Source organism: Cotesia glomerata, linkage group LG10 (genome assembly GCF_020080835.1).
Source record: "Cotesia glomerata isolate CgM1 linkage group LG10, MPM_Cglom_v2.3, whole genome shotgun sequence".
Lineage (NCBI taxonomy): Eukaryota > Metazoa > Arthropoda > Insecta > Hymenoptera > Braconidae > Cotesia > Cotesia glomerata.
In genome coordinates this window covers 14,747,200-14,769,717 of record NC_058167.1, presented here as the reverse complement: position 1 = coordinate 14,769,717, position 22,518 = coordinate 14,747,200, and the positions used below count along the sequence as shown (strand labels likewise).

At 28.2% G+C, this 22,518-nt stretch overlaps 1 protein-coding gene across 7 annotated transcripts in view; it reads right to left on the bottom strand.

The window, feature by feature from the left end:
• LOC123272505 (homeobox protein extradenticle) overlaps window positions 1–22,518 on the bottom strand; it is a 58,058-nt gene that overhangs the window by 26,536 nt on the left and 9,004 nt on the right. For all 7 annotated transcript variants that reach the window (XM_044739358.1, XM_044739356.1, XM_044739359.1 and 4 more), the window contains exon 3: window positions 4,665–4,918. In XM_044739358.1, the coding sequence (XP_044595293.1) occupies window positions 4,665–4,918 (254 nt within the window). The remainder of the gene's footprint in view (window positions 1–4,664; window positions 4,919–22,518) is intronic.

Genomic DNA, 22,518 nt, shown 5'->3' with positions numbered 1-22,518 from the left:
GCTTTTCCTAAGGGAAGTCGTGGAACAGAGAGCAAGTGAGGACGAGATGAGAAAGCGGATGGTTTGCAATTTCGGAATGGATTCCACCCGACGGCGTTACTTCTATTCGCATACACTCTTCTCTTCTTGTTCTTCTCTTCTTATTCTATCTGACTTGGTATTCGTACGTACATTCGTTTAGTTTTATCCCCAGAACAGGCCAAACTCTCTATACTACATATACTACTCGCAACTCTGTTGAGACCTTGCTCCTATCCGCCATAATACAAGAGCAGAGCCAGAAAACTAGAAACGAGAGACGAGGGTGGATCAGAATCATTCCCGTTTTCTCCACAACGTACTATATATATACCAGATACCCTGAGAACTTAGAACTGAGAACTGAGAAAACGAGAGTAAAAGCCTGAATTGGATAGAAAATTCACCAAAGCTTTACTCATTTACCATTTTTTCTTGCTTTCTTCTTCTTTCTTTTCATTTTTGCCCGATAATTTTAAGTCAATTTTTTTTTATACAATTATTATAATTTAATTCTATTATTTAAAATTAAAAATTACAAAGTAATTAACCGCGGCTAAAAAAAAATAATAATCATATTCTTTATGTACAGTGAGAAAAAAAATACTTCTTAAAAATAAAAAAAAATGTATTTTTTTATTTGAAGAATTAGTTAAATTAATTTTTATTTAATTCAAATAAAGCTATTTGATTTTTTTTGTTGTTAATAATAAAAATTAATAATGATATTCTTCTTCCGAAAAAATTAATATATTAAATTTTTTAATTTACAAAATTCTTGAGTCAAAAAATCTTTGTATAGACATAATTTTTATTTTTTCTCAGTCTAAAATTTTACATAACGATATTAAATGATATTGAAAATTTTTCAGCGACCAGAGTAATTTTCCTAATTATAAATATAGACTTTATTAAAATAAACCACTTAAATAATTAATATATTCGGTATTTGAGATCAATAATTATGTTAATTTCAAATAATAATAGTCAATAGTCATTATTGAAATTAAATCCTAAAAATGTTAAAATTATTTAATTATGCTGAAGTCGAAATGACTATTGTGAAATAAGCTCTAATTTTTACAAATTTTAATTTTATTTTTGTTTATGATAAAACTAAATATTTTTTTAATATTTAAAAAAAAAATGTACTTGACAAATAATTCACTTCAAAACTTGTTATTTAAATTACATATTTTTCTATGCCTTATTACCCGTCGGTACTTTATTTCTAATTCTACTGCAAAAGATAATTAGCGCCGTTAAATTTTTACCTTGAATAATTTAGCAAAAAAAATAATTATACAGAATATACAGTAAGTACTAAAAATACGGATATAAAATTGGAGTTTTTATGTAACTGACCCCAACTTAGACATAAATTGATGAAATTTATTACAGAAAATCTCATTTGCAGCTTACGGTACGGTATGTTGGCAATAATCTAAGAAGAAAGATATAATGTGAAAATTAAAGTCAGCATTACAAGCTGAAGCTCTGATACTACCCAGAAGAAACTGGACACTCGTAACGTAACATAACGGGATACATATTGCATAGCAGAGAGTAAATTTGATCACTGTTAAATAATCTGGATTATTAATTAAAATAATGTATGCACGGAGATTATTATATATTTATAATTCCATATTCCATAGGATGAGTTTAAACTCAGAGTCAGTGTGTAATGATCATCACGCGATATCTCAAAATTCCTCTTAGCTTTCTATTTTTGTCTGTCACGCCATTTCACATTGCCACGCAGCCATTCACCCCTCGTAATTTCAATTACATTTATTCATATATCTATATCTATATTTATATGTGACTGTGTATGGATATGGGTATGGGTATGGATAAGTATGTACATTACAAGAAAAGATGAAAATATTTTTCAGCTCGGCGATTGAAAATTCTTGGGTTGTATTATAAAAGTAGCAATAAGTAGGATACCATTGCAGAAAAGCTACTGGTGAGGTACTTGATCGAACGAATTTCCATTACGCAAATCTGGGAATAGATTCGTGAACGAAAATAACGTAATGTAAATCTAGCAACTGAATCTTCAAGATATACTCTAAATGTAAATGAATTCATGAATAAATGTGTCTGTAGTGAGAAAAGACTAGCGTTAAAAATAATACAAAAAAACAATCCTTTATATAAATATTTATGGAAATTTTTTAAGAAAATTATAATCTTTTTCTATTTTTTTATTAAACGGCACATTATACTGAATAATTTTCTCAATTATAATGCCCAAAAAAAATTTGTTAATGAATTTTTCGGTGAACATTGGTCAGAATTTAAGCTAGAAAAGCTCAAATTTTTGTTTAAAAATTTATATCTCAGAATCTAGCCATCCGATCAGCTTTTTTTTGGGCTTGTGTTTTTCCTTGATTCAAGATCTAAAAGAAAGGTCTCATACAATTTTCTCCTAAAATCGAAAGTTTCCAAGTCATTACACTATAAAGCAATCCCAAAAATTTTTCGAAATGAATGACCTTGAAAAATGATCTTTTTAGAATACCGATATCTCAGAAGCTACTTGACCGATTTTTTCGTTCTTGGGCTCATTTTTTTCCGTATGAAATGCATTAGGTCGAGCTTCTTTAGTCGTTTACATAAATCCAATATTTTTTGACATAAACGAATCTTTAAAAAGGACTTTTTTTGCCTCCAAGATAGAAAGCTTCGGAAAAACAACTAATAAAAATAAAAATAGACGAAATTATGACGAATCAAGTTGAAATAAGCTTGAAGATACACAAAAGCCCAAAAAATAGTTGAGATTAGCCCATTTCGACCCTTATCAGGGAATAAGATATTTCACATTTACTAGGCCTAAGCCGCTTTTCCTATTCTTAAGCTATTCTAAGGGGAAACGTAAATGTTCCAATAACTTTTACTCAGACTCATCACGTCAGGGTATATTTGTCTTTTGTATATATATTTATATCTATTTGTATACGTCTAGTCTTGGGTCTCAGGGTGTCAATAGTGACCCGATTTTTCAAATATTACGCTTGTCTAAATAATAAATACACTGTATTCGGTAAATAGAGTATGAATATCTTGAGCAGCGATCTTATAAAATAGAATCAGAGTATAAGGAATCAGATTGGTAAACAAAATATTTAAATAATTAAATTTACATAACTGATTATTCTTCGTTATTCATTATTCATGGGAAAATATCATATTGGTATGATAAAAAAATTTTTTAATGATCCTTCTAGATCTGACTCAGCAATAATAAGGTATCCTCGCATACCAGTCAGACAGACACGTTGACATAAAAAAATCTATATAACAAATAAAAAACATAGAAATAAATTTGTTCGAACACCCGGTACGTGACTACCGCTATCTGCAGTGCAGCTCTCCTACAATTCTGAAACGTCACGCGATTGCCACTCGGTACAAAGAGGTACCCTACCGCATTTTGTCTAAAAATCTCAGTACAATTAATGTTCAATTTCATGAAAATTTTTTCAGTCATATAACAGGCATCAAAATACAATTTCAAAAATTTACGGCTGATTTTTTAAGTTGTAGATTAGAAATTTTGTTTTTTTGTGAAATTTTTTTTGCTGCAAAAAATTTTTGAATTAAAAAAAATTCCCGGTAATTTTTATTTGAAAAAATTTTTTTTTTATAATAATTTTATTTTTAATGTATGAAATTTAATTTAGCCGATATTTAATAATTTTTCTAATAAATAAATTACTGCATAAAAAAAATGAGAAAAAAATGGATATTTAGAAATTTTAATAAATTAAAAATGCTATTTTTTTAAAATAATTTTTCGGAACAAATTTTTTTTTTAAATAAAATTAAAAAATGGTCAAGTGACAGCTAATTTTAATACTATTTTTAATGTACTTAAAGAAAAAAAAAATTAAATAAGAAAATATTTATATTAAAACAATAATTTTTGAATAAAAAATTTTACTGAGTAAGATATTAAATACTGAAAAGAAAATTTAAAAAAAATTTTTAAAAATCATGAAAAATTTTTTATTAGTACTGAAATAATTTAATTGCTAATTTACAAAAAAAAATTTAGAATAAAATATGAACCCAATCTCCAGAGGAATTTTTGAAAATCCAGTAAATTAGTTTCTTAAAATAGTGAAGTTGTCACGTAAGAAATAGTAAACTACGACAATAGAAGTGAGAGCTCGACGGCACGCGATCCTCAGCATATCTCGACTATTATTGTGTATATATGTACAGATAAAACGGTATGATACTTGTTCTCTAGTACAATAGACTGAAACAAAGATCTGGAGAGTCAGTCATTGATCGTCTGCACGCGAGATTTTACTTAAGCAAGCGCACGTTGGTTCATTAGCACGCAAATCGGTGTCGTACTTTACCTCCACCTATCTCTATCTCTCGTACACTTGCTCTTGCTATGCTACTCTCATTACTTTTCGCCTTGCTTTACTTGTCGCATGAATATAATCTCGAGCTATGAAATTGCATTTCTTATCGTTGATTAACTTTAATCCGGGCATATATTTCCTTATGACGCTTCTACTTTTTTCCTGGTAATCTAATTATTTTTTTCCTTTCTAATAAAAATGGAATCAAATGTCTGTTAATAAACAGAAAATGAATTAAGTGGATTGGATACTAACCTGTTCGTATTTTTCGAGCTCCTGGTGGTAAATTTGTCTGATTTGGGCAAGCTTAGCACGGTAATCAGAGTGTTCAATAGCGTTGTCAGGTTGTCCTGGGGGTCCAGCTGCCGAGGCTGCTGACGCAGATGCTGCAGCTCCAGCACCGCCGCCTTTTTCTGGTCCAGCAACGCCCTCGGCTATCAACATGTTGTCTAACCTCATCAGTTGAGGATCTGGAGGCTCTTCTTCTTGGGTATTTCTCAGTGACAGAACTGAAATATTCAAGAAAAGCAAAATTTAGATTAATAATTATGAATTTTAAGTATAATTTAATAAAAATTGTGAAGGAACAAACTTATAAACCAAAAAACTATTCAAAATTGCTCCAACAACTTAAAATAAAAAATTTAGTACCACACTGAAAAAAAAATTACTCTGATTTAAAAGAAAAATTCTTCAACCAATAAAATTAATTTAAAAAATTTCATTGTCTTTAATTAACACTAAAGATTTTTGAACTAAGTAAATTTTACTTAAACCAAAAAGAATTTTTTTAATTTAAAAATTATTTTATTGAATCAAGTTGACTTTTTTTTCTACCAAAAAATATATAAAATCATAAAAAAACACAAATTAAAGTGAAGATCTTTTTAATGATGCCTAATTTAATTAAAAAATTATCTTTATGTAATTTAATTTTGCTTATTCTTTTAATTATTTCGATGATAAATTGACTATCACCGAAAAAAATATCAAACCGTGAAAAGAAATAAATTTACGAATTTTTTGGTGGTACCAAATTTAATTATAAAAACACATTTTATAATAAAGATATACAAGTCACAAAATTTATTTGATTTTCTCTTAATTAATATGGATTAATATTTGGCATGTAGCTCTATTTAGTATGAAATTGAAATCTACTCCGAAAACTTATCATAATAAATTAACTATCACTGAAAAGCATATGAAACCTTCAAAAGGTACAAATTCAGACCAAGATATTTTAAATTATATTAAATTTAACATAAAAAATGCATTTTATCATATAAATATAATTTTTATTGTAAAGATTATCACTGTTATTATTATTGGGATTAAAAAATTGAATAAAAGTCCTACATCCCAAAACCCTTATAAAAAATTTTGTTACATCAAAAAGAAATTAACTAAGAAATGGACACTTCCTTTGTGTTTAATTCAATTGTACCCACAAATGGATCGAGCAGAAATAAAAGACCTAAAGTCAAGTAAACTACTATACAGTATACTAGCAAAGTCTAAGTCGTAAAAATAGAACAAAAAAAAAACTAAAACACAAGTAAAGTAGGTAGAATAGTATCGGAAACATTGATTGTTGTTTTATTTTTACCCAGACATTTATCGAATCATAAAAGAATCCATTTTCACAATTCAATAAGACTTTTTTTTAGTTTTTCAAATTTTTCCACTAGATTTTTACTCATATATCCTATAATATTGCCGATTAACTACAAAGCTCTGTAAGTATAAATAGACCCACAGCAGTAGTTAATTAAAATTTGTTTGTTTTTGAGCTAAAATAATTGAAGAAATAATAGACAAGTAACAAAAGTAAATAATAAAAGGAAAGAGCAGACAAAGTCAATTGAAAATAAGTTTGAGTATCTTATCGACATTCTGTCAAAATGTCGATTTTATCAAACAGTTCTATTATCTTTCTGAACTAGTATATATATTGTAACAATAAGGTCCTTGAAAAGTTTCATTGTATTTTATTCATTTTATTATCATGTTTATTTTTTATTTATTTACAATTTGATTGTAAAAAAAACCACACATTTTTTCTCTTTTTCACAGAAGAATAACGATCGCTAAAACGGTTCGGAAAAGTTAAGAGAAATAAAGTTTCGAAAAGTAAGACCGTGAAATGAATGCGTACTACTAATGCATTTATACGATGTGCAACAATTAAAGGTGAGAAAAAAAAGGGTTCAAGTTTTAAACGACACTACACTCTGGGGAGAATCGAGAGCAAGGGTTACTTTTTTTTTTTTATTTTATACATAAGTGCGAATTAAAACACGGTAAAATTAAACATTTAAATGACTAAAATTTTTTTAAAATTATTTTCCCCCTTTTAAGATTCTATTTGTTGCTTCAGAAAGCACCAGCAGAATTATTATGACAAAAATAGCCAATAAAAAGAGTAAAAATAGTTAATAAAATAGAGTCTGGTGTTTAGCGGCCAATAATCTGACTATTATGTCGTAAGGGTGGATTGCCAGGGGTACAAGAGATCGGCGAAAAGGATGATGATGATGGTAGTAGTATGACTTTCCTCTACTCCTCTACTGTGTGCTTTCCTTTCTGTTCCGTATGTGCTGCTCCCGGCGTCAGATAAAGAGGAAGAAGACAAAGAAGAAGGGGAGCACCTCCTTACAAGCGCGTAAACTCAGTTTTACTAGCAGTTAACATTTTACGAGTCGAGCGGCGGCCTGCCAGGGTGCTTATGCTTGCGACTCCTGTATTACTCTCACATTTTTATTTTCCTCTATATTTACGTCACATGTCGCACAATACTTTACTTATACTAATACATACTGCTACTATCACCATCGCTATTACTATTACTATTACTCTCATTGTTCATCTTTGTCACTGAGATACTCTTCAATCCAAGTTCAAGTACGTAAACTTTTCTTTTACTGCTGTGTCTTTCGACTGTACTTTACGTGGGTCATTAAAATTTTGGGTTAGTACTAGGTCAATGCTGTGATTAATTGTCAAGGGTTTTATGAGTAACTCTTACACGAGATCAAGAATTATTTTTTGTTTTGGAAAATTTAATTTTTTTTATTGATCATTTATGATTTAATTAAAGTGTTTATTTATTTATTTATTAATTTATTAATCAACATACGCCCATCGGCAATATACATCAATAGAGAGTATTTAAAATTAAATAACATTCATTTAAGGGAAAAATTAATTAGAATTTAATTAATGAAAAAACGAGAAAAAAGTCTTTGTAATTTATACATAAATGAGCAATTGTTTTTTTATATTTGACATATATGCACTGAATGTGCCACCGTAGAATTCCACTTCACCATTTAACTTATTCCTGTTATACACTGATAAAAAAATTAACTTGACTCAAGAGCTAAAATCTTGAATCAAGAATACCATTTTGAAGAAAATGATTTTTTTGAGTTAAGAGAATAAATTCTTGAGACAAGAAAAATTTACTTAAATCAAGAATAATTTCTTGACTCAAGAAAATCATTTTCTTCAAAATGGTATTCTTGGTTCAAGATTTTGGCTCTTGAGTCAAGTTAATTTTTTTATCAGTGTATACAGTAAAAAATTTTGCGTCAAAAAATTTTGTGTTAAAAATTTTTATGTTAAATATTTTTAACCCTTTTTGGTGTTGATTTAACAGAAAAAATGTTAAATTTACACATAAAAGTGTTAAATGTTAACACAAAAATTTTTAACACTACGTTTTTTGACGCAAAATTTTTTACTGTGTACAATGATTAAAGAGGAAGAATTCATCATTCATAATTAAGGATTAAAGAATAATCATTATTGTTTAATGATAGCCTTAAAAAAAATTAAGTTTAATCAAGACGAAAAAATTTCGAATCAAGAAAAATTTTGTAATTCAACAAAATTTTTTTTTGGATCGAGTTAATTTTTTTTAGTGTAAGGATTGATTGAGACTTAAGAATTAGTGATTAAGGATCAATGATTGAAAACTAAGGATTAATAATTAAGGATTCATGATAAAGGACTAAAAGTTGATGATTAATAATTACAGATTGGGAATTTATGATTAAAGATTGAGAATTAGTTGTTAATTGAGACTATTATGATTGTAATTGTGATTGTAATTATAGCTTTTTTTATTCTATAAGTTTAGTATGTACTAAATTATAGGATAACTTTGTAAATAAAAAATTAAACCTTGTATATATATATCTAATATATATGGGTGAGAGTGTATGTTTTTAGTTGGAAGGAAAGGTTGGTGGTGAAATATGCTTGATTCGTTTTAAACTGCAATGGGGGCTTTACTCGTTGGCCAGTTGATAATTTAGAGCCATGACTTCGGCACGGTATTGATCTAAACGAGAACCGTAAGAGCAATTAAGATAAAGAACAAAAGGGTTCCTGGCTTTTGATTTTCTGAGGGTAGCTTAATAAAAATAAATAGTAATTGCCATGCTTATACTAACTTTCCACACTCTAAATTTGAATTCCAATCATTTTGTAAAGCTAATCTTTAGAATTATAAATAATGTTTATTTTTCGAATAAGGGTATAAATTCTCATGAGATGAAATGAGTAAAAGATGAGATTTTGTAGAAAAACACCCTCTGAGATGTCAATTCCCGGGAGAGTGCAGAGATATTGACGGGCGATAATAATTTAATACTTTGTGATTTATGAACATAAATTTATATTTTATTTTTTCGATCATTGAGTAGGAAATTTATCGAATAATTAAACAACAAAATTTTATTAAAATATTGGCGGAAAGTTTTTTTTACCAACAATTTTGTGTACAATCTCATTACACGCATCTGCTTCCCACAATTTATATGTGACAAAACAAATAGTTAATAAAGAGCAATGAATAAGAACTAGCCAACCGGTGTTAATATTTTGCACAAAACCGCGATTTTTATTGCTACTATTAAAAAAAAAAACTTTTATCGATCAAGCTTTAGTTTACAAATTTCCAAATTTTTAAATAATCTTTTTATTTTTTTTTTTATTACAATATTAAGGAAATATTATTTTGATAACATTAACTCGTTTTAAATTTTGTAATTAATTTTTCCAACAAAAAATTTTTTTTTTAATTTTTCATCAATTTTGGAAAGTATAATTTTTAATTAGGGATTTAAATTGCTAAGTTTAGTCAATAATTAACAAAAATTTTACACTGTTACAAAAAGTACCCTTGAGAAAAAAAAAATACAATTTTAAATTATTAAAAAGAATTTTTTATTTGAAAAATTTGTACCTTCCACAAATGATTTACTAATTTTCGAGGACTCTGTTTAATTCCAACTTGTTATAAAAATTATAAATAATAAATAAAATCCAGGCATTAATTTGAAATAGGATTATGTGATAAAATAGATATGAAATATAATTTAAAAAAGCAGAAAATTTAAATTATGAAGCTGACTATACCATCAATCGTGAAGTTAATCTAAAGAGTAACCATTCCCAGCGGAGCACTTTCGACAATTGGAAACGCTATCAACTATCAAACGTATAAATATTCCGTGTACACTTAGCGCAAACATAATAAATTTCATAAATTTATTATCAATGGATTTTTAAATTAAACTTTATCGAGTTTATTCTGATAAATTCGATAGTTATAATTACAATAATTATTATAATTTATAATTGTAGATCATGACAAATATGGGTGCCAGGTAGAATATTAAAAATGGCGGTACTAATTAAGTATGCTAATAAATGCGAGTAATAATACCGGGATTGGTAGTTTAAATAATTGATTTAATTAGTAACACACTAGGCAGGATACAGGATGATTACTCGGTACTCATGATCCGAAAATAATGTATTGAGTAGAGTAGAGAGTGTAATTGTGATTGTTATATTTGTATGTACCGCAGTACGGTTAGAAAGACGAGAAATTTTACGGGCGGAAAATCAGCGAATAATTGTTACGACGCGTTTTGATCGCATAAAACACCTCGTAAATGTCATAGGGCTTCGGTCTCATAGAAAAGAGGGTGGTAGTGTCGGTGTCGATACCAATGGTGGTGGTACGCTTCTGAACCACCCCTAACTCCAACGACACCAACTCTGAGTGTGGGGCAGCATTACGTCGCATTATCGAGACATTTGCCTTAAGCTTAGTGTTTGGTATTGGATTTTTTATGAATCCTAAGGATGAACTTTATCCCTTACTACCATATGTTTTCCAAATAAATATCGAGTACCCGGGATGCTAAGTTTTTTTTGCTTAGTTGTTTAGAAAAAAAATTTTTTTTTTTTTTTTAATACACTGATAAAAAAATTAACTTGACCCAAGAGCCAAAATCTTGAACCAAGAATACCATTTTAAAGAAAATAATTTTCTTGAGTCAAAAGAATAAATTCTTGAAACAAGAAAATTTTCTTACACCAAGAATGATTTCTTAACTCAAGAATTTATTCTCTTGACTCAAGAAAATCATTTTCTTTAAAATGGTACTCTTGGTTCCAGAAATCAGCTCTTGAATCAAGTTAATTTTTTATCACTTTACTCAAAAGATTATTTTATAAATTTCTAAGTATTTTTTAAAGAAATTTTCAACTTATAAATTTTCATATGACACTCACTAATATTGAATGTAATTTTTACTTCATTTGGTAATTTAAATAAATAACAGTGTCGCATACTAATTAATTTCATTGTTATTCATCAGCGCAAATGAATGGTTTCAGTTTAATTAATTAAATTTTGTATTATACTCTCAAATTTATACATCTAATAACACGGATGAAAAATTTAATTAAATGTCTTTTTAAAATACTTAATTTTTGTTAAATTTAGTTTTTGCTGTTTTAGTTTTAAATATAATGCTGAATGATCACTGAAAAAACAAAACAAGATTTTTTGTTTTTAATCAAGTTACTTTCTTTATAAGTGAATGTTTTGAACTATTCTTGTTTATCGAAACAATTTAACAATTTTTTCTTTAGCTTCAAGCAAAAATTTGAGTCATTTAATTATTTTTTAATCTTAAAATAAGCTCAATTAATTTAATAAAAATCACAGAGTAAAAAATTATAACGACAGTAATTTCAACATACATATTAGTTGAAGCGTTTATAGCACGAAGAAGCTCCCACGTGCATACATATACTTCGAATGGAATGCAAGCTCTTGTATTCCGACTTCACCTACATGCACATAGTAATAGCAACCATATTTTTTTACGAGCCTCTTACTCTCTGAGTGGATTTAGTCTGTCTCTTTTTTGCAATCGCAATTATCAGTCTTAAATTTTTTTCTGTTCAGCCAATTAAATAAACTTAGTTGAGAAAAATTTTGAATTTTGAGAAAATTTATTCACGTAATGAGTTTTCGTTTTAATCTGGCTTATAATTAAAGGCAAGTTACCGTTTTTCTGGCAATTAAAACATTAAATAATAAAACTAAAGTAAAGAGCAAAGAGAACAACTGTCTGTGTCTGTGTTTATGAAGAAGAAAAGGCAGGGTAAAAAAGCTCCAGGAGTGATAAAAAGATATGAAGAAGTTGAAATAACAAAAAAGGAGAGAAGAATAGAAGGATGATGACGGAAGTTAAGGTAGCTTTCAAGGGTGAACGGGTGGGTGGGGAGGGGTATTAATAAAACGTTCTGCACGAGTAGGACGAGGGAAAAATAAATTCTTATTGCCTGGCGAGTCCGGTATTTCCGCAATATACGGCGCAGGTGTACCAAATGTTATATCCTCCCTTCCTTACACTCGCCTCTGTACTCATATTTTCTTTCTCTCTCTCTCTCCTCCCTTACGATGGTCCATAAGGGGTGCTTGGAAGCTCTATACAATGCGAACCTTCCATGCTTTCAGGGACGTATGAATTCAAGTTAAATGGCTTTGCGAACGATAAATAAACAAAAATATTATTCAAGTTTTGGGTTTTTGGAAAACTATTCAAGTCAAAATTTCTTTGAGGGAAATAAGTATTGTTAAAGAAAAATTTTCTGAATTTTTAAGTTCAAGAATTTTTTTTCTTGGTTTCAAAAATACATTTTTTGATCCATCAATTTATATTCTGAAGGTTTCGATGCCAGCCAACTATATTGATGATGGTGAAAAATTTTTACGACTATTAAAAATGAACCGTATGAAAGTAAATATTTAACTCTCTATACTTAAATTAATTAGTGCTAATTTTCTATACTAATTTTGTATTTTTATAATTATTTAAATATTTTTCATGACCATAAACTTTAATATCGTTAAGTTAGTTTTTTTTTATGCCTAAGCGGTCTGTCTAGTAATATGATATAAAAATTGACAATATATGGCCTTATCAAAAAGATTTTTTTTGGGTTGACTCATAAATTAAATAAATAAATAACAATTCAGTTTTTTAATGAAAAATATGAATATATATTTTTTGAAAATAAATAAAATTAATTATAAAGTAAAATAATTAAACAAAGAATTTTTTGTGATTTGAAAAATATTTTTATATGAATAAAATTTAATTTAAAAAATTTGGAATTTAAAATTAAAAAGAAAAATCTGAGTACTTTTTTTTTTTTTATCATTACTGCTAATTTATTTTATAAATAAATAAAAAAAAAATTTATTCTACAAAAATTTGAAATAAAACCAACAAATATCAATTTTGATTAAAATTAAAATTAAAATATTAATTGAAGGTATCTTTAATCTCTCATAAATTGCAACTATAAATAAAATTCTCTTTCGGTCATCGCACTTCAAAATAAAAATTTTTTTTTTTTTTTAATAACAAACATGATAACCCAAAGAACGAATCCGACATTAATAAAGAAAAATAAATATATACAATAGAGGAACATGAGAGAATAGTCGGCGCGATGCCCTTTACCTTCGTCCGCGTCGATTCGATACGTCTGGCAGAAAATGTTTTCTCCGCGCGCGCGTCTCCCTTTTGTGAGGGAGTAAAAGAGTGAGGGGAGGAGACAAAACACATATATACATATATGTATATATAACGGTAGGATAGTATGGAAGAGTGTGCGCGAACGTGGTTACAGTGAGAGCTTGCTGAGGGGTTAAAAGGTATGGAGAGAATGAGATAGTATTCGTAGACAAAGGGGATGAAACGCGAGGGATGTGGGCGCCAACGTGGCGTATTGATCGAGTGGCTTTCGAGACTACTACACTATATGTATTATATCCGTATATTTTAGTCTCACCCGTTATAATATCTCCTAAACCCACCAAAAACTACCCCTCGACAGAGAACAGAGACCCTCTCTTTCTCTCTATCTCTATCTCTGTGCTGCCGATCGTGTTTACGTTTTCAAGCCCAAAATTCCGGGGAACACCCTGTGGAAAACATTAATTATTGATGTGTTTTATACACACTACACCGTTTTCCCTTTTTTATTTTATTTTATTTTTATCTTATTTTGAGGGACGGAAAATAAATAAAAAATTTGGGGATATCAATGCCTGATCCAAAATTAAAGAATACTTTTCATTGCTCAGCAATTTAAGTTATATTCCGAGTGAACGAATTTACATTGGATTGTCTTTTTTTACGAGTAGAGAAGGTATCCAATAAAAATAATAAAATTGCAGACTCCAAAGTCTAGACTGCTAGAGACGAGTTAAATTCAGAGGCTAACGAAAAAACGAGTTTACAATATCGCTTTAGTAGTTTACGGATCAGATCTGTATATAACTATACCGCCTGATGTGTCTTTGGTATTCGTGATTCGTGATGTTGGATTTTTATGGTCTATAGGGGTCGTAAGATCACCAAATACGTGTTAGAAAAAGAATCAACGAGTATATTCCCGTTGTGTTATCGTTGAATCGAGACGAGCATACGTCATTTTTTCTTCAAGTTTCTGTACAACTACTTGTTTGGTTAATTTTATTGATATTCACACTAAAATAGTGTTCAGAAAGTAGCGGCAACACTTGAGTTTAGATTAAAAATTTTTTTAAAAAGCGGCTTTATGTTTTTTGGTTCAATGAGACGGAAAAAAATTTTTTTTTCAAAAAATAATTAATAAAAAAAGTATTTATAAAAAATTTGGTAATTTCTATTGATTATTGTTTTTAAAATCATTAATTTTTATTAATGAAAAATTGTTTGGATGAAAAAAATTAATTTGATTAATTTTTTATTGTGTATATTTTAAAAAAAAAAAGAAATTACAATAAAAATGAATAAAAAAAATTTTTTTAATTAAAAATTAATAAATATCAACTTACATTAAATATTAACTATTAATAAATAGTTTTCTGATGTTAAAAAAAAATCCAAATTTTTTTTTAAACAAATTTAAAATTCCTAAAAATGTTTTACAAAGCAAAATTAAAAAAAAAAAAGCTAAGTTAAATAATAATTTATTATAATAAAGTTAGTCACAAGGATTTATTTGATGATTCAACACAAAATATATAGAGATGAGATAGTAAAGAAGATGAGATGAGAAAGGATCTTAGAAGTAAAGGCAACGGGAGATGAAACTCAGCTGGCGTCGATGTCGACACCGCTGGGGGTTGAATCAAGTTCGAGAGCGAATAAAAAAAATAAAAGAAAAAGAAAACCGAGACAATAAAAAAGAGAAAAGCATATAATACGAGAGAGCTAAATTTTTTCAGTTCTTAGTTATACTATACGTTATCCTTGCTTCGATAGAGCTTTACTTTTCACAAAGAATGAAAGAGGAGCTTCTTTATAATATAAGCATACATGCAATTCTTTTCGTCCGGTTTTTCCACTCTTTGTCACGCAGTATTCAGACCAAAATGAGTATAGAAGTTTAAAACGAGCTCGGAAATCCTCAGACCTCCTAAGAGTTTTTCCAGTAAAATAATAAAAAACTTATACCGAACTTCACAATCACGTCGTTTGTATACTTGCCAACTTACCAAATTTTATCCATTTTTGTGCTTTACTATTTGAGAATTTATTTTTAGATTTGAAAACAATTATTTTAAAATAAAACAAGAAAAACTTTCATTTAATTTACAAGGGTAATATTTTATAAAGTAATACCTGCAAAGAGTCTCAAGAGACTCTACTTCTCATTAGGCTTTAAAAAAATTCTAGTTCATCCATTGCCTTTTTTTCCAAGAAGGGATAGTACGTAAGAGCAGACAGACTTGATATTATATAAGAGAATGAGAACCTGCAGGACAAGGTGCATTTACGACTCCCCAGAGTGTCCCGTACCGAAAAATGAAACCGAGTTTAATATATTTTGCTCTATTTTTCTTTCTTATATGTTGAAATTTCCTTCTTCAGTTTTTTACAGAACCACATTTTACGGATAGAGGAATTGGCAAAAAATTCTGATGGAAAAATTCTTGTGTATTTTACGATATTAGATTTTTTTGGCAAAAAATCAGACATCAATAGGTCGAAATTTATTTTTCTAAACTTTAAAAATTGAAAGAGAAGATATTTTTTATTTACTAAAAAATTAAATAGTTAGGATTTGCTTTGAGAAAATAAAACTAGAGCCAAAGATGAAAATTTTGATAACTTCATAATTGTGACTTTAAAAAAACAAATTAAGCATAAAATTTATGAAATTTTTGAAACAATTAATCATTATTAAAGAGTGAAAGATATTAATTAAAAAAATATATCATTCAATGTCAAAATATTTAATTTTGAACTAAAAAATGTCTAAATTATCCCAAAATACACGATAAATACTAATTGATATTTTTGAAAGAGGATAAAGCATAAAATTTATGAAATTTTTGAAATAATTAATCATTATTAAAGAGTAAAAGATATTAATTACAAAAATGTATCATTCAATGTCAAAATATTTAATTTTGAAATGAAAAATATCGAAATTATCCCAAAATACACGATAAATACTAATTGATAATTTTTAAAGAAAAAATAAAGCGTAAAATTGTTAAAATTTTCTAAATGATTAATGATTATTCAAGAGTGAAATGAATTAGTTCAAAAAAATGTATCATTCAATACAACAATGTCAAATTTTGAACTAAAAATGTCCAAATTATTATATAAATAATAATTGGCATTTGTAAAAAGTCTAAACGCACTCTAGTGTGCAATTATAAGAATTTTTTAGCAACTCTTTAGCATCTCGTATGTTTGACACGATAAAAAGGATAAATTTTTTTCCTGACAGAAAACGAAATACATCGGGAGCATGCATAATACATAAGTGGTAGGAACGCACGGTGAGAATTCGAAATCCGCCAGAAACCGCATGGAAACGAGTTCCTGGGAGAGTATAAAGAAAATAGACATAAAAAAATAAAAATGTGATAATAAAACGAATAAAAAAAAGTTAAATAAAATAAAATTACAAGGCAGAAAAGAAAACTAAGAGGCATTATAACATTGAGCAAGGATTCTTTCTCCCTCGTCCCTCATGATACTCTTTCTCTTCACACCACCGCCACCCCCTATGTCTTCTCACACCTTCGGCTGTCTTTCTTCCCTTCGTACCGTACACAAGCGCAACCGTAGCTCAAGTAATTGGAGTGCCTCCAAAAGTTCTTCACAAGAAGAATCCTTTGGCCTTTTCTTTTCTTTACTTGTTTTAAGTAAAGGGGCAGTTAAATATTTTACAAGTATCCCAAATGATTAAGCTCTCGTTACTCTTCGAATTAAATCATCCTTATATTTTTAATTACCAAGTTAATTCATTAATTATTTCCAGGCTGTCCTTATTTTCAATAAATAATGAATATATGCATTATTTTCACTAATTAATTTCTGGAACATCAGAGCCAACAATATTACACATTTTATTCAGGTAATAATTTTTCATCTCCAGGTTTTATGTCCGGAAAATAAAATTTTATGTTTCACAAAAAATAAATGTAAATATTCATAAATAAAATTTATATTGCCCGTACAAGTTTGGAATTATTTATTTATTTTTTTCTTGATCGTGAAAACGCATAATTTAACTCATCAGAGATGAAATTAAATTCAGAGCAATAGTATTTTGAGGATGCGTTATTATTAGGTATCGCAAGGACATGGAAACGTTGGAATATAATATTCCAAGTGCACTAGGATAGTCCAAGAGCCAGCGAGACACACACGGGACCTGTTGCTGTCGAGTTTACGGTGTTTTTACGAGCAACGTTACAGCGACTCCTGAGCACGGGGGTTGAACTGAACGTTCCTCTCTTTCTCTCTCATTTTTACGTCCTGTTTCTCCTTTCTGTTCTCGCGATATCTTCGGCCCATTCGCTGACTATCTTTGCTCTTTACCCTGAACCATTACTCTCAAACTACTATTTTGTTTTATGGTTTATAACTGCCCATCACACTCCAAGTAATCTCTTTAATCAGTACTTCAAATATTCTACATTACCATTAGGTTAATATTCATTGCTTCCGTCTTTATTATTTTTAAATGTCAATCGGTGTAACTAACCAAAATAATTATTTAATTCCATCTTTTATTTAAAAAATTAACATGATTTAAAACTCTTGTACAAAAAAAATTATTTTGAATCGAAAGTAAAAATTTTTGAATCAAGTTAAACTTACTCAAATCAAAAAAAAATTTCCTGCACGGAAAAAAAAAAATTACATTATATAATGTAACGTTCCGTATAGAAACTGGAAAAATTACAGTTTTAAATTGTTATTATTACAGATTTTGTAAGAATTACATTGTAAAATGTAAATATTACATTTAAAGCTCTGAAAATTAACATTCAAAGTTTGAATTTAGAAAAATGTTACTTTAAACTGCATTTTTTTTTAGTTTTTTCGATTTTTTCGATTTTTTTTTTTTTCCGTGTGAATTAAAAATTTTTCTGCTTAATTCCATAGATGAAATTTTATTAATGAATCGTTAATTTATTTTCATGTTAAAATGACTTAAAAAATTAGTAAAATAATGAAAACACTGAAATAATTTAAATTTTGAAAAAAAAAAAAAAAAAAAAATGTTTTAATTATACAATTTTAAAATTAAAGTCGGTTTAAAAAATATTATGCTACAAAAAAAAGCCAAGAAAGTAATTTAAACAACTAATTTTTTAAAGCACACTCCACGAGATTTTAAAAATAAAGAAGATATTTATATTTATAAACAGAAAAGTTAATAATAGAAATAAAATACAAAATGTATATTTCAGTAGTTTGCTCTCTCGGTGGTCTAAAAATCAAGGAAACGAGTTTTCAAAAGTTATAAAGTTTGTAAGATCGTAGCTGAGAACTCCGCCATCGTGCCAAACTTTTGTCTCGCGCAATTAGAACTTGTGCATATTATTCATAACTCCCTACAGCTCTATAGTATTCAGCCTCCATTTTATTATTACTTCTTACTTCTTATTATTTTCTTTCATCATAATATTACTTTTTCTTGTTCATTTCTTTAAACTTTTTACTCAAACTCTCAACTTTATTTTATTTCTTCCTTAACATTTTCTTATTTCTTATTTCTCATTATACAAATTATAAATATACTCTTGTTATATCTAAATAAATTCTTAGCTGCGTAATCCCTTGATTAAATTCAAACTTTTTCATCAAATTACAAATTATAAAGTTCAACTCATTCGTACCAATTATTATAATAATATTAAAACATCAACAGATTAATTAAGCTTAAATTCAAACTAAAAGCCGCATAATTAAATATTATAAAACTAAAAATAAGGAGGTGGATCAAAATGACATGGAAAATATTCATTTAGACTTGACTCTAGAGGGATGCATACTATTCACTTGTCAGTTAAGTTGATTTCCCACCGCCATCTTGTCATTTCTCTTCTCAATCCCCTCAGGTCAATAACTCATCTCTCTAAATGACAATCTCATTAGCGTTGAGGCCAAAGAATTCCTCTTTATAATTTAATTAATGTACAAAAAAAAAATTGAATAATTCCAGCTGACTTGAGATCAAAAATCAAAATAATATTTGTCTACTTTATTTATTGCGCTGACGTATGTACCCTCTAAGAATCTAATAACGCGCAAAACGAGCTCCTCAACGCCCTATGCAATCTCCATAGAATTACCATACGCTTAAAAGATCAGACAGCTTCTATGCTATTCTATAGTCTAGTGTATTAAATATTTTGTATAGATAGATCTGATGAAATTACACTGCATAACACTATTCAATTACCGGCCCTTGACTTTGTAATCTAATCATCAATATTTCATTTTAAGGGTCGTCAATTATTGGTAGTCAATGGCTCAATTAACTTTAATGACCATCAACATGAATTCTAACTTAAAAATTTCATTAGATAAACTTCAATAATTTTTGTTTCATATTTCGTTTATATATACTTCGGTAAAACCTTTCCGCTAGCGGGAGGATTTTTCTGTTTTTCGCCACCTAGCGGTAACCTTACAAACTAACTCGATTATTTTAAATTAAGAATGAATCCGAGTAAAATACTAATAAAATTAAATTAAGTAATTTGTTTCCGATCATCTATATTATTAAGAGAATAAGCAAAATTTTGTGGCCAGTGTATTTATATGACAAAATGGATGTTTTAGTGAAATTTAGTGTCATTGCAAAGGTCTTGACTTGAATTTGTGCCTTTTCAAGGTTTCATATCATTCTCATCGATAGTCAATTTATTATGATATTAAGGGTGCATTCGATAATTCTCTATTTCTAGATACAAAATTAAGAAATGACTTTGTATCTCGTCAACTATTGACATTTTTAAAAATATAAGCTCATCCCGTCGTTATACTCATCGAGACCTTTCATTTGAGTACCCACATCAATTTTTCATATATTTATATATATATATATATATATATATATATATATATATATATATATATATATATATATATATATATATATATATGCTATATATGCTATATATATATCTATATATATATATATGAAAAATGCATGTGGGTACTCAAATAAAAGCTCTTGATGAGGGTAACATCGGGATGAGCTTATATCGTTAAAAACGTCAATAGTTAAAAAAGTACAGTGCAATTTAACAAAAGTCATTAATTTAATAAAGCAAAATTCTATTTATTTGTTTATTATCCAAGATAATCAAACTCTTAAAAATGATTCTTTTGTTCTAAGATTTTTTTCTTTTGGATCAAATTAATTTTTACTATTAATATAATAATTTGATCGGTAAAATAATGTTCAACTTAATAGCAATAAATAGATAATTAATAATAAATCCGACTGTTTAAGTTAATAGCATAAAGTCAAGCATCATTAAAGGTAATTCTCAAGGAATTACAGCAATTAACAGAGCATTTAGTCCATAAAAGGATATAAAGAGCACTATTAATAAATAAAACTCGAATTTAGAGAATCCCACTTAAGTGTCTTTAAAAAATGGCGAAACCAAAAAGACAAAGTACAAAACTCACTACATAACAGCCGGTTATGAACATAGTCCCCGAGTTTACGAGCTTATTTTACTGTATTTTTATGATATAGCATACGAATACACACACATATATTATACACACAAAAGAACATATCCAGTGTAGCACCTCTCAAAATTTTACGGGCTCGTGAGACTTTATCGCGACATAATGTACGGTTTGTTAAATCGTTTTCTATAAACACACATCTGTCTATTTAATTCTTATATCACTTTTATGTAATAAAATAACAATAAAAAGTGTATTAATACATAAAAATACACATAATTTATCTAAACCAATGTTAAGTTATCTAAAAAATAGGACAATCAGCAATTAATTGATTCAATTCAACAAAAAATTCGACTAACGAATAGAAACAATGGAGGCTTTTGTGAAGACTGAATACCGCTGATTAACATGACGATAAGCTGAGGCACGTTTGATAAGTTTGTGTACATATCAACGTAAAACAATCCAATTCTCAAGCAAGCAAAGATAAATTCATGTATATATGATATTATAAGTACACATTCAAATACGAAAGTCAAAAGTGAATAAGAGAGACTAGACGTAAAGGAAATCCTGAGAGACTCGATGGCCGTAACAACGACGTCCGGTTGTGGACAACGTACAATAATTAGGGACATAAGTACGACAATGTTAACGAGACTCAAGTGTATATAACATGATCGCGTGTCTATCTAAACATAAGGACCACATATTACGTATATATATGTACAAATACATGTATATGGAGATCTAACAATAGTCGTCTCTCTCTACCGTCATATCAATTGTCGCTTGAATCACTCGCTGAATAAGATGACGAGATTATTAGACTTTTGTTGAGATTTTTATAAATGGAGGCTGTGAAATAATAAATTCTATAATTCTAATATTTATTTTATTTTAATTACAAATTTTAGCTTTAATTGGCTTATTTTATCACATTGTTCTAATTTTTATATTTTTTTAGTTATTTTCCCAACTTTTGGGTAAAAAATGAACCTCTGGAGTAAAACACAAAAACAGGAACAAAAGATGAAGTAAATTGTTTTCCAGAGGAGCGTTGACTCGCATTTTCTGTCGGTAGATCGAAAGAGCTGCGATACCGTGGAATCGATGCTTCAGATAAACTTTTCATTCTTCTTATTCTTATTCTTACTCTCTTTCTTTAGCTCTTCTTTTTGTTTATCTTGCGACTCAGCTCGTCGCATTGGACACTGGCTTTATCGTCCGGCAAATGCTTGTCCATGAATCCACAACGCGAATATCTTTGTGAAATATCTTACAATCTTCTCAAACGACCTTTTATCCCTTCAAGTATATAAATTTTCAATTCCTTGTTATTTACATTATCCACTTATAATTAATAGCTTCTGTTGTTTTCTTTAATCTTCTTTGAAACTTTCATCAGTTTTAACAAATTTTTTGCTTCAGCCATAACTTTAAATTTACAAACTAATTTATTTATTCTTATTTTCTTTCCAAAAAATTTTCATAATAACAATAATAATAATAATAATAATAATAATAATAATAATAATAATAATAATAATAATAATAATAATAAAGGTCAACGAATACTCCTTTAAAGGTGTAAGTTAACATAAAAAAAAATGAAAAAAGCTATCTTGTCGCCTCGATTAAACGTAAACCAAGAATGTGGTCCTTCGAGCCATCAGAGCTTAGTTACAAATACAATCTTTACCATCTCTTCTTTTACATCTACCTTACATCTTCTTATTACCATGAAAACCTACATATATATATTCTTAAAC